This window comes from Aquila chrysaetos, chromosome 20, assembly GCF_900496995.4.
Source record: "Aquila chrysaetos chrysaetos chromosome 20, bAquChr1.4, whole genome shotgun sequence".
Taxonomy (NCBI): Eukaryota; Metazoa; Chordata; class Aves; order Accipitriformes; family Accipitridae; genus Aquila; species Aquila chrysaetos.
This window is the reverse complement of record NC_044023.1, coordinates 2832503-2846675: the sequence shown is the minus strand read 5'-3', so window position 1 is coordinate 2846675 and position 14173 is coordinate 2832503. Positions and strand designations below refer to the sequence as shown.

The following is a 14173-nucleotide window of genomic DNA, read 5'->3' as shown; positions in this document are numbered from 1 at the left end:
GCGGGCGGGAGCGGCGAGGCGCGCGCTCCGCCGCCGCCGCCGGCCGCGCCGCTGAGGTGAAGGCAGCGCCTCCCGCCTCGGCCGGCAGTGAGGCTGCGACCGAGCCCGCCTGCGGACCGGCAGAGCCCCGCCGCGGCGCCCGGCTCCGCGCCCGCCTCCCGCTCCTCGCCAGAGCCTCGCCTCTCTCTGTCTCTCTCTCCTTCTCTCTCTCGCCCGGCCAGATGATGAACTTTCTGCGGCGCAGGCTCTCGGACAGCAGCTTCATCGCCAACCTGCCCAATGGCTACATGACCGACCTGCAGCGGCCGGAGCCGCAGCAGCCGCCGCCTCCCTCCTCGGCCTCCTCGGCGCCTGCCTCTGCCTCCCCGGCTGCGGAGCGCCGGCAGCCGCCGCAGTCGGCGCCCCCCCAGCAGCAGCAGCCGCCGCCGCCGCCGCAGCAGCAGTCAACGGGCAGCAGCTTCTTCAGCTCCCTCTCCAACGCCGTGAAGCAGACGGCGGCCTCGGCCGGTCTGGTGGATCCCTCCTCCGCCGTCTCCGCCGCCGCCGGCCGAAAGTTCAAGCTGCTCCTGGTCATCGACGAGCCGCACACGGACTGGTAGGTGCCCCCGCGCCTCTGCGTGCCCCTCGGCGCCCTCCTCCTCCTCCTCCCGCCCCGTCCTTCCCCTCCCTCACGCTGCGGTCCCCGTCCCCCGCGGGCCCCGTCCCCGCTCTCCCTTCCCCGGCAGGCGTGGGCTCACCTGGCGGCGGCGAGCCGCGCCTCGGGCCCCGGGGCGGCGGGGCTCCCCGGGGCGGCGGGGCTCCCCGGGGCGGCGGGCCGGGGCCGGGGCCGGGGGAGGCCGGGGGAGGCGGCGGGAGGGCCCGCCGGGCAGAGCCTCCCCGCCGCCCGGCCGAAGCGAAGCGTTACGGACTGGAAGACGGAGCAAGCCTGCCTGGAGCGCCTGACTAGCGACGAAAAAGCCGTTTTCCGTCGAAACGCTAAATAAAACGTTTACCGCCCTGAAAAAGCGTACCCCGCGTTCTCTAGCGAAATAAAGAACTCGCGTAGAGGCGCAGGTAGGATTTAGGCGTCTTAGGCACGAATTTCTGTTTGGAACTGCGTGTGGTTGTAGCGTTACGCGTGTCGTTTCATATTTATGAGCGGGCTTGTTTTCAGGCAGATCCCGCCGCTGCTCTTGCAGCGTCCAAAATACGTGTTTGGGTGAAGGTCTTTCAGGATATTGAGGACTAGCCCTCAGTTTTACCTTACCCTGGTGAATTTGTGCGATTAGGTTAATTAACTTGGCAGGTTTTGTTTGGGGTGGGCGTTTTGCTTCCACTGTCATCGGGAAAAATGTGGGATTTACAAAACATAAAACTTGCACGTCAACACGTTTCTTCCTGCGCTTGGCTGCTGCCAGTAGGAGAGGTTATGGCTTTTTCAGACCTGTTTTATCACGTACGACTCTGGTGGATGCTGTATTTTAGAGGAAGGATGTATACCTATTAACCGTTCGCTAACTTGTTTTCTTGTCGTGTGTGTTTACACGTCAAGCTGTGAATTGTCTCATTCGCTGTTGCGAATTACGGTATATAAGGTCATAACAGTGCCTTAAAATAATACGGAGTAAAACAAGTATGTGTTTGTAACACTGACATCATTCAGTAATGGATTGTGGGTTTGTGATTTTATTGTCAGCTTCTCAAATTTATAGCCTTACTGTCTAGATGGACTTGTACAGTTCTATGATTTGATACAATTTGCTTTAAAACGGTACTTTAATAAAATGCTTGAAACAAAAATGTAAGCTTTTATCTATAGCAAACGTTATTAATGTTAACGTAGCATTGCCTGTTACATTTCTCATGTTTTTTCTTCTGTGCTTGATTTTTGTGGTTGTTTTTATCTTTAAAAAAAAAAAAAAGGTTGCTGTATCTGCCGGACTAAGACAGCCTCTGTACCTACGTCATGGAGATGCATCCATGGACACTGCTCACTGCCTTGCAGATACATCTATTTATTTAATATTCTACGGTGCACAAATTTTTGCTTGGTAAATTAAATAACTGCGTATGTTCATAAAGTTTGGTTTGGGTAGAATTTTTCTATACATACTGAAGCCATCCTGTGTATTATAAACATGGCATGTTTTACATACTTGATAAATGCACCCCAAATTAACACTATTTGTCAGCAATAGTAAAGCTTTTAAACCTCTGCATGGTGAATGCCACCAACAGCATTCCAGGTAGGAGACTAGATGCAGTCACAAATATACACAAGGTTACTCATGCCTGCTTGCTTTTTCTTTTTTTTTTTTTTTTTTTTTTTTTTTCATTTCTCATAGTATGTGACATGGATATATAGTAGTTCTAGAAAGAACAGTTTGTTGTTGTGCTGGCTTTTCCCCCTCCAAAAAGCTACTCATTTTCTAACTGAAGTTTTTAAAATAAATTTTGAAATGTATATGTATGTGTATTCTGATAATACGTGCAGAAAAGTTTGTTCCATACCTTTGGGAGTATGGATATCGATATTGACATGTATTGAACTGCTGTAGAATTTGACTAGATGGGGTAAAATGGAACATGGATGATAATTTGGAAAAAAAAATATTGGAAGACTGGAACTGGCAACAGATGAATTTCAGTGGTCTGATGGCTACCACCTAGCCACCCTGCCTGGTGTGATGCATTGACGTACAGTTTAGCAAGATGAGGTACGTAGAGCTGCTATCATGTGATACACTAACCAAACCCCAAGAAAAACAGTACCAAATAAATCTCTCGGAGCCTCCTAAGAAACAGCTTCAGTTGACTTAACGTTAATCCTGAGAGGAAGATCATATGCTGGGTGTTTGTTTTCGTAATGTTTTGAGCTGCATTGTATTTGTCTTAAATTGAAAATGTATTTATTGCTTTTGGATTGCAGTTTCAAGGGAAATAAAAGAATTTCAGTCTGGATCACATTGAAATCCTACTAATTCAGTATCCTCTTTTTAGCAAGAGCCAGAGGAGGCACTAAGCACCTTCTTCTGTCAGCAAAGGATGTTGCCTCTTACCTCTAGCACTGAAAGGACATTTTGTTTCTATTATGTTTTATTTCTGTTAGAGATTTTCTCATACTTGAAGTCTGAGATTTAGTAACCCCACATTATTATTGTTGCTAATGGAATCATATGGGATAAGTCTACATATAAATCAATGCTCAAGTGTTGTTTGCATTTTTTAATCTTGATCTTAGTTTTATCACTTTCTTTTTTCATTTTCTTGCCTTAAGAAGTTTGTCCTATTACAAGTTTTGAAATTCTCTTTTTCAGTTTCTTTACTTTTGTGGTATAGGATAGGGGCAAAATGGGAGAATTAACTTATCTGTACTCATTTGTATATTTTTTACCATGTTATATTATCTGACTTCTTAAGGAAAGAGAGCAAATGCAGTCATTGTGTCAAACCATCCTCCTTTCTCCAGTAACACTCTCAAAGATGTGTTAGAGCTGTGAAAGACAATTCTTTTCCTACAGGTTCTTTGGAAACTTGCAGCTACACAGATGAGAGAGACCTCTAAGGGCTTCTACTAAAGGCAAAACTGCAAAATAAGCTGATACCAAAGACTTTCTATCAGCTAGTAGCTTTATACATGCCTCAGTGGCAAGTGTAGGAAAAAAATGAAAACAGACTAAAGCTTATAGTCAACTACCAGAGACAAATCCATGACAAGTGGTCTTCGTTGGTTCTGGTTCTCATGGAATACTTTCTGTTAGTCACTTTATACAATAAATGATCCTTTGGTCCAAAGGTGAAAGCAAATAGCTAGCAATCATTTTTATCAATTATCTTTGAAACCTTCTGTCATTCTAGAATATCACCATAAAGAAGGGGTGACCTGTAAGCAACACTCCTTCAAATGGAACAGTACTATTTATATAAAAGCATTGGAAAAGCTTATTTTATTTTCTGGCCTATTCTTTATGCATTTTAATGTCATGTTCTTTTCGACTGCAGCTGCACACCGAACAGACATTTTCAATACCTTCACTGATGTCCAGAACCTTTTTCTGAGTTAACACATCTAGTTGAGAACCTTACAAAGTATTTGAAGATGTAGTGGAAAACCATCTGATTCACAGAGGCTTCATGGATCTGTTGGGGAGGGGAAGGCTTCGAGAACCACTTGTTAGGTTTAATAATGATTTTATGCAATAGACTTCAATGATTTTTTTACAGCTTTAGGTATCTTTCTTGATATCTTTATAAACGGAGGAAACTAAGAAGTAAAATAATTTGTTCAAGGTCATCCAAGAGGCTAGTGACAGAGCTAAATTAAAATCTAGGCATCTTGCTTAACCTTTTTTTTTAATTCTTCATTCCTAGCTACTAGTCTGCATTAAGCATCCAAAATATTCAGCTAGATAAGTTTATTTTAAAATGTATTTAATTTCCTTGGAAAATAACCATTTAGTTCTGTATACAAAATGTACTGAATATTCAGGGCTGAACAAGCAATTGATTAGAGGCCATACATCGGTGGCAAGGTGCCAAAAAGCTGTGTATACAGATTATTATCTTTATTAAAAGCTTATGTGTAATATTTAGAAAGCTGTTTCAGTATTGAAAACTAATTATTGCTTTGTCTGTCTTGTGCTTTAGAGCTTGAATATAAGACTCGTTGGCAGTAGTGATGAAACTATAAAAAGAATCAAGTAGAAAAATTTTGTTCTTGTATTTTTAAGGGCAAATCTTGTAATAAGTATCAGTGTATATTTTTCCCAGAGAATTATGCATTTCTTGTAATGTTTACTGCCTTAGTAGTTAGTCATCTTGTGATGGGCCCAAGAGATAATTTCGAAATGGCCAGGACAAATGCTATATGAAGAGCAAACTTTCAGTTTTAAAATTACTGAGTCATTTATGAGCAAACATTGCTCATCATAAATGTTTTTGATATGAACAGTATTGTCATAGTGCAGAAAAATGCTGGTTTATAATACAAAAATTTACCGAAGTGAGCAGAATGGGTTTCTTGGGTTTTTTTGCATTTACTAGAAGGTGGAAAACAGTTTCAATTAAAAATATATCTGCAGTTGTTTTGTGTAGCGGTAACTACCAAACAATCTGCGTACTACAACAAAAATTCATTGCAGTTTTTCTGTTCAGTAGGGATGGTTCAGTTGTGCATAACTAATTAGTATTTCCTAACTCCAGTTGAACTAGAATTCTATTTTATCTTATCTGATAGTAATACGTTGATTTAGTTACTGCAGTATTCACTGCATTCAGTCTATGTCTTTGGTTAGCAAGTTTTCCAATTTTAGAGGGTGTCGCTTAGACTTTAGTAATGCATAAATGAGGGCAACTGCTTTGCCAGAGCCCGCTCTAGTCCTCTGGGATGACGCTGTCAAGAAGGACAGTGTTCTTGCCAGCCTCCTGGCATTGCAAAGCACACTACTACTAGTATAAAGCATAAAGCCAGAATATAAAATGGGGGGGGAGACCCAGGGCATGGGCAAATGTGGAACTAGTAGTGATTGCACGGAGGGAGGGGGATTGAAAGGATCCCTTGGCACTCATTTAGGGGCTGAAGGCGAGAGGTTTTTGAAAGCAAGTCAAGGCAAGGGACAGCTATGTTGCAGAGGTATAAGGAGACTGATTTTTAGAAAGGCCTAAGTTGTTAAGACTGACCAAATGGCTAAATGTAGATATATGCCTTCAGGCAATGAGTGTAAAGAAAAGGTAATCTTATCAATATATGTATTTTATATAGGAAGAAAAGACGTATAATAAGTTACTTTTATTAATTTTAAATGCTGATTAAGAACTGCTGTGCCTTTTGCAACAAGAAACTCCTAATATTAAAGGAAGAGCAACCTTTCAAAGAAGGCGACAGGTTCCTTAAAGCACCTGAAACTGAGCAAGAGCGATAAAGATTTTACTTTGGTTTCTCTTTAATTTTTGCTTCATATGAAAACTTCACATTTCAAAATTATCTTTGTGAGAAGTTTCATCTGAACCTTAAAAAAAATTGGCTATGTTGCAGTCTAATTCTATTATGGCCTATGAACTGAGTTCCTAGTACTCCAAAAAGGAGCTGGCAACCAGATTTTACATGAAGACAGTATGTGCTTCCACAGCTTCTTACAACCAGGTAATTAGATCAGTACTACTTCCCAGCACACACTGCAGTTTTCAACTCTGCATTAAGGGCTCTCCATTTTTGCAATCAAAATAGCAACATAATTAAAAGAGATGCAGGCAAAAGCAGGGGCTGCCATGAGCACAAGCAACACATCTCTCTGCTGGCTGGGAGGATACACTCAGGCACACACGTGAAACAACGTGAGTTTCTGCAAAGCAAGGTAAAGTTTATTTTGAACTCTGTCTCCTCATCAAGTGTGAGCAACTGAATGTGTTTTTCTGAAGGGGTGGAAGTATAGGTCATTGAGCTGTATTGTTCTTTGTCCTGTTTTTAAGTCCACACTGGGCCAGAACTTGAGAACAAGGACATGCAGCTGAACTAACTGAAGTATATAACGTAATGTGTTAACAAATCTGAATATGTAGCATACAGCAATCTCATGCGAGTTGTATTTTATGTCTGTTCTCCAAAATGGCCAGCTGATACAGTTCTGTACCAGACAATGTGTGTGTTAGTATTTTAAGATGATCTAAGAAAAAATTGCAGAGTTTTTTTGTGTTTATCTACTGTTCTGTCATGTGTAATACCTGGCTATATTAGTATAAATAGCAAAACACAGTACATGATAGAGATTACCTTTCTGACTAGATATTAAAAAAAAAAAAAGCTTTTAGTGGAAAACGCTTTGTCCTCCATACTCTACGTATTGCTCTATCTAAACAAGCTCTTACATGCTCTAGCGTTATTTTAGGCAGCTTGGTGTATATGAGATGCTGACTACAAATTTGGACAGATTGTGACTGGTGTCATTCCCTGTCCCGTCCCTGTCCCCTGTGCTCAGAATCTGAGTGAATCTTTTCTTTTTTCTCCATTATCTCTGAAGAGACCACAGAAACTTCTCTGAAGCTTAATGAAACCTATACTAACATGTTTAGTTGAATAGGTAATATTAAAAAAAAATATGTTTGTCGATGTTTTCTTCTAAAGTTTGCCTTAATAGAAAGGAAATGGAAAAATTGGCAAGGAAATAATGGATTTTGGCTGGGTGTATTTCAAAGTAATGAGACTGAAGTGAGAGATAAAAGGAATAATAAATTGTTTTATAGACTTTAGACCCAAGTAAAATAAGAAATTCTGCCTACAATCTTTTCATAATTTGATAATGATTTGCCAGTAGCAAATTGTAATCTGTTGAAATAGGAACAGTATGAAACAAAAGGTTTTTAATAAACTATATTGTTAGACTTCTTACTGTTGAAAAAGTGTGTCTCGAAAAAGTGTGTCTAAAGGACTTACTGTATTTTGAGCTGTATCTGTTTTAAATGGATGTTATTTGCCATTCTGTAAACACTATAGGACACTGCAAGACTGTACACATTTTTGCTGAAACCGTGTTTCTCCAAAAGATTGATGCTAAATATTCTCACAGTATCAATATGTTCTTAAAGTAGTGACTTCACTGTATGCATTTTTAGTACCCAGTTCTTAATAGTAACATGCGATAGTCACCCATGGAAGTATTTGTATGCAGTATCACATAATTTTATCACCTTTAGGTCTTCAGCCAGCCTACCCATTGTGAATGGTCTAAACTACAGAAATCTGTTTTTAATATAATTGAAATAGACTGATGATTTGGATTTTTATACTTTTGTAGATAAGATACACTGCAATCTGCATTAAAAATGTGATAAGACTTTAGTGAAAATATATGTTTGAGTATAAATTTGTGTCTGAAGGAGAGAACAACAAACATAGGAAGTCAGATTTGGATAAAGGACCTCTACGGAAGGATTCTAGACCCACTTGGATGAACACAGCAGCAAAGGGTAATTACAAGTAGATGGAAAAGTTGCAAAGAATGGAAAAGAGTAAATTGGCAAAGAAAGCTGTGTTGTAGATGACAAAAAGCAAAGCAGTAAATTACGATGTAAATATTACCTGGAATAATGATAGTGCTTCCAAAGATGAGGCTACTTACCTTGTGGAGTGAAAAAAATGTGTAATGAGGTGGTAAGACTTTACAGATGCTGTGGGTGGGAGGACAGCATCATATACCTTGGTCTAGAATGCAAAATACTTGCTTGATTGCACTGCTGCTTCTGCTAATTAAACAGCTTTATCTGTACTGAGTCAAACTTGACTTCTCAGAGGAAAGCTAGTGCGCTTTTAGGCAGCCAGCTGGAGGAGAGTCATGATAGGTATTCATGGTAACATGAACTGTAGCCTAGTTTAAGCTTTTGCAAAAGGGTAAAGACTTTGTCAATTTTACAATACCCACTTTTACCACAAGTGTGTCCCTACCTGGCTGAAACAGAAATATTAACGAACTCTTATTGACAAATACACTGATTCCGAACAAAAAGGTGGTGACTAAGGTGAAATCCTTGTTTATGAATTTGCAAGCAGAAGTGATAGAAATGTTTAATTCAGAAGACACTGAATCTTAAGCCTAAAGAGGCTGTTTCTGGTTTTCCTACAGAGCTGTGGTGTGCAAAGCAGAACAGGGTTGTCCCCCAGCGGTAGCCGAGGCTGGGTGGTTTGTGCTTCAGCTGCGTCAGGCAGCAGTGTGGGATGTCTGGGGCTTGTGCTGTGATTGCGGCTGCCCATCAGCAAGCAAGCTGAACAGGGCTGCCAGAGTGTATCTGCTTACTCTCCTCCTTTTTGAATTGCCAGTGTTGGTGGGATTCTTTTAATTAATGGATTGGTCCAGTAGACAGTGCTGAAGAATGTGGAACTCCACGTTTTGAAGAACCTTTCTACTTTTTCTGCATGCTGCCAGTATCGTTATCCTTCTTCCTGTGTATCTGTGATTGAAGAAAATAGAAGAGCATGAAATGTTACAATGTTGTTGCTTAAGTGCAGCTGGGAAGGAGTGCGAGCAGTGTTCTTTTCATTATTTTCACCTCTGAACACCTGTGTTTGCTTGGTCTTAGCCCATTTTTTGGAAGTTACTGTGTCTCCTCATATGAGAGGTAGGGGCAGGAGAATAGAAGCTCTTTCCTCTCCCTGTGGAAATTAGGGACTTGGTTGCAGCTTGTGCAGATAGAGGCGTAAATGTACTTTCCCTATTTTCATTTAAAAAACCCTAAACTGTGGGATTCTTGGATGTCTAATAAAGTGTGATCACCTGTTTTTTGCCCCCCACCCCCCAAGTAGATAGGGAGAACAGAAATATCACATGCCACCGTCAGCCAGTCAGGCGCCAGAAGCTGTTACAAAAGGCAGTTTTGGTCCAACCATTAAAATGCACTATCTTTTAGCTTTACAATGACTGTTCCTTGTTTGACCTTGCTTGATTTACCATTTGATCTCTATAGTCCTGTATCCCACTTGGATATTGGTGTTCATAATGCATCATATACACTGATTGCTAGTAGGAGTTATTAAAAAAATATTTAAAAATACATGCATTTCTTTGAATTTCTATCAGGTGATTAAAATAGTTAAAAAAATTATCAGAGCCTCAAATAAAATCGTTTAAATATCTTAATTCTGTTCCCACATAAAATGATTTGATATAAACTAATAGATTTCTTTAATTTAATGAATTATTTCTATTTACAGGTTATACCATATTAAAAATATTTTATAAACGTATTACAGAGAAATATACTAAACAAAAATGATACGGGCTTTTAAGAAAAAAAATTGCTATAATTTCCTGTCCTAAACCCCAATTTTTTTAAAATCTTGCCTTTACAGAAATAAACTGTGAGTGAATAAGCATTAGGAACAGAAGAAAAAAAATCTATAAATTTTTCTTTAAAGATGTAATAGGTGCAGTTTCCTCATGAATATTTAAAACTGTACTAGGAAGCTGTTTCCACTGCTCAAAGTGAAGAAAAGTTACAAAACTCATTAAGAAATACAGTAACAAAATTATGTGTAATGCGTTTTTAAAAAGTGACTCGACACATTGTGAACAGCAGCAGAGCAAGGACACAGCAAAGGCTGACAGGAGCCTTGGTTTTATTTCATTAGGCATGGCAGTATTATGTCCTCTGGAGTCAATTTGTGCTTTGTTGTCAGAGTTTGGCACTCTCTGACAGGCTACCAATACATCTTTATTGCAATAGTAACCTTTAGGCTTCTGTATTTTTGATTTAAGCTAATCTGTCTCATTTTGTATGCTGCACATGTTTCTTTGTTAAATAGGCATGATTAGAATAGGGGAGCATGCTTTTATGTAATTTCAAATTGAATATAAACAGCCATAAAACAAAATATCAGCAGTGTGTGCTGCTTATTGGAAAGCTCCTGCAGATAATTACTTCGGTATTTGTTGAGAAGGTGAGTGTGGAGAAGACATAAAGAAAGCTTGTGGCACAGCTAGTAATAAACCCCAAGTTACTTTTGTGTGTGGATGTGTCCCCTGTCTTTAGGAGTCGAACGTATCTGTATCCCAGTAACTTTCTGTGTAGGTGTTTCAAAACGGAGTGCAAGTTTAGATACTCTTTCCATCCATATCTGAAGAGAAAGTGGTTCTCTCATGCAAGAAGTACCTTTAGCTCTTCATTTTGACCTTACAAATCTAATACTCGCTGTTTATGAAACATTGACTTTTTTGCTGAATTGCCTGGTTTGTAGGGGCTGAAATCTGTTGAGCTACACTCTTACCAGTTTACTGACTTCTTGCAGGAGAAACCAGGGGTGACTATGTGAGTGTATGTGGTGTTCAAAACAAGCCTGGGAAAAAAAAAAAAAAAGGCAGAAGTTAAAATTGCTCTTATTTTAGTTTTATGATTTAAAGTGAATTCCAAAAGAGAAAAAAGTGGTGCTGATTGCTACCTTAAAAAGAAGGTAGCAAATGACCTTCTTGTTGTATTTGCATACATATCTCTGTGCCTGACTTCAGTTTTGTTCTGTTTCACCTTGTTTCTTGTTTATTACTTCTCATTTCTTACTAATAAAACCTGATAATAATTCTACTGAAACAATATAGATTTAGAGAGTAAACTACAATATGAGATCAGACGTTGTCACGTAAGTCTCACATTTTGTTTAAAGGAACAGGGATGGTTCCAAAGAGGAAGATTCAGCACTATTTCACTACCTCTTAAATTGCTTCAATGGTTTATTTTGCTTTGAAGATCATTTTCTATGCACGTGCATTTTATCATGGTTCGTTATTAAGACAGCTTTAAAAAATTTCAAAGGTTTCTTTCCTTTGTATGACCAAAAAATAGTTAATATTAGAAAAGCCATCATCTCAGATTTGGGATTCTGAAAGGGCAATAAAAATGTTTTATCATAAAGCATGATAAATAAGTCCGATTCCACGGAGTGGCAATATGGTTACATAATGTGTTGTGACTACAGAACTTGCTTTACTTAGTAGTTGTTGTCTTAGCCGTCTACTGTTCGCGGTAAATAAAAATCACAGAAATATTTTTAATTAGGAAAAATTATTTCTTTTATGAAGCCTTTGTCTTTGAAGCAATAACCAAAATTAATTTTCCTGAGTCTTATATAAATTCACGTTGTATACAATATATATTAATAAATGATAAAAGTGTTTATAGTAGCACTTTAAAAATTTTAGAATAAAGTAACATTTTAAGTATTTGGGGTGAGGTTTAAATAGGCAGGCATTACTCTTAAAGGAACAACAAAAAATCTTTGATGTTCCTATAAAACAGTTTTCTGAATTAAACAGTTTGTCATTTTAAAAATAACATTAGTTATATTTTAAATCAGCTGGTCACATGTCACTGCTGGTGGATCAACAGAAGTTCTAATTTATCTGCTCTTAGAAGGTCCTCTGGGGAGTCAGCTATGTTACGCTTTAACATAAAGAGGACAGATACTCCCCCTCTCCTCAAGTCTGCTTTTTTTATTGTCCATCTGTAATGGACAACCTATGCAGAAACCTTTCTTTGATGCTATAAAAACACTACTGAAGATTCCATTTAAAATTTTAAAAAGTTTAGCTCGCTGATTATGTTGCATGCACTTGTATTCATCTGCATGTACATCTGGTTTGCTTCTACATATGAATACAAACAAAAGTTTGACATGCATTGTGGATACTTGCATGGATAATGCAAGCAAACAAGTGTGTTTTTTCTTTAGTGAGTATAATTTCTGGTTTAAGGGGAATCTACACATAATTTCATAGACACAGTGAGAGTAAATTAATAGAAAAACAAAAAAATTCCCAGTATATGACAAAGCTAAAATCTGTATGTCATGCAGGAGTGCATGCTCCTTGGTGACAGAAACAAGCTATCTAGTGGAATAAACCTCATTTGGAGTGAAATAAAGAAGTGAAATAGGAGAGACTTGTGTCAAGGCTGCTGCTTTGCCTGGGAAGAAAGTGGTGTTACTGACTCTGTTTTATGGTAAACACATCTAGAATTGTGTGAACAATTGAAAAACAAAAATCCTTCTGGGAAGCATTCATAAATCAGAAATTCCAGTAACAAGCCAAAATATCCTTAAGTTTAAACAGCATGAAAAGTAAAACTGAAGAAGCTGAATTTATATTCTGATATAACTGCTGGGGAGAAATAACAAGAGCAGAAAATTCTGACACAGATGAGTATGGTTAAATCCCAAGTGATAGCTGGGACTATTAACATAGTTGACTATGTGACTGAAACCTTCACAAGCAATAAAAATATTTTGACGTTGTTTTTGCATTATGAGTGGTTCCCAGGTAAGATGTTTATGTCACCAAAGTTGCTTTAGTAGTATTGTGCTAGCATTATGAAGGGTGTATTTGTGTGTATGTGTGCTTATATATATCTGTATGTATAATTTCTTTTTAAAGAAGTATTTGTAGGAATTTTCACTGATGGATGTTGTCCAGATAGATAATACTTCTATGGTTGTAGTTTTCTCGCTCTGGTGCTATTGGGTTGCACTGGAATAAAAGGAGGCTCTTTCACTGTGCACTGGAAAGCCACTCAGCTATTTTAAAGACAGAGGTCGCACGGAGAATCTCTCATATGGGTTGTAATGATAGAAGGGATGGGACTTAGAGATTCAGTATTGTGTATGAGGTTATGATCTACCTAAAGTCTTTTAGTTGGGCCCAGGTTCTAGAATTTTTGTGCTGATTCATTTTCTTATGAAGGAAGAAATGTCTGGTATGAACTAGCAGCAATTCCACATACAAGAGGGTAAGATTAATTTTCTTGGCAGAAGTAATACTTCAGAGGAGTCAAGAGAGACACTAATATAAAGCATAATTACTGTGTATTAAGGTTTACAGTATTTCTATTAAAATAATTTCAACTGGATTTGTCTTTGTTCATAAAATGTGTGGGTAGAAGCAGACTGCAGGTCTGTTCTTTTCAGGTTGGTAAGGATCTTACAGCAGGCCTTTTCAATTTAAGTCTTGCAGTGGTTGTCTACGCTTTTGTTTGTTAGAAGTCTTTTCCAAAAGTTAGGCAGCTGACAAAGCTTTTGAGTTTTGGGGTTGGTGGTTTGGGGGTTTGCTTTGTTGTTGTTCTTGTTTGGGGTTTTTTTTTGTTGTTTTGGGGTATTTTTGTTTGTTTTTTTGTTTGTTTGGTTGGTTGGTTTGGGTTTTTTGTGTGATGTTTTTTGTTTGGTTTTGGTTTGGTTTTTTTGTTTTGTGGTTTGGTTTGTTTGTTCTTTCCTGAATAGTGTGACCCACTATATGTATACGTTTGAGATCCACAAATCCTTGCCTGTTAGGTGGTGCATTGATGACATATCAGGTCCCAAGTAGCTTTCAGAGTAAAATACTACTTCAGAGTAAAATGAGATGTGGCAGTGTGATTGCTTTTGCAGGTGAATTGTCGCAAGTCCCTTGGTGATAATATCCATATGTTTCAAGAACAGTAGTCTGGAAAGCTGTTGATGTAGAATACACACACCAGGTACCTTTATTCTGAAAGCCAGGCTGTGTGTGATTTTACGTTGTAACAACATAATTAAACCCGTATTTTCTGGTTTGCTATGCTTGGGGTAGGTTGTTGTCGGGCTAATGTAGGCTTTTTCCTGAGCATTTGTTAGTCATTTCTTATTTGGATGATGTAGAACAATGCTTTTATGATGCTTTCTATGGAACAGAATTCCACTGTTGGTTTC

At 38.8% G+C, this 14173-nt stretch overlaps 1 protein-coding gene across 1 annotated transcript in view; it reads left to right on the top strand.

Annotated features, from left to right (window-relative positions):
* The window catches only part of SYN2 (synapsin II), a 193194-nt gene continuing 179021 nt past the window's right edge, over positions 1-14173 (top strand). The window contains exon 1 of the mRNA XM_029996104.2: positions 1-595. Within this exon, the coding sequence (XP_029851964.1) occupies positions 222-595 (374 nt within the window). The 5' untranslated portion in view covers positions 1-221. The remainder of the gene's footprint in view (positions 596-14173) is intronic.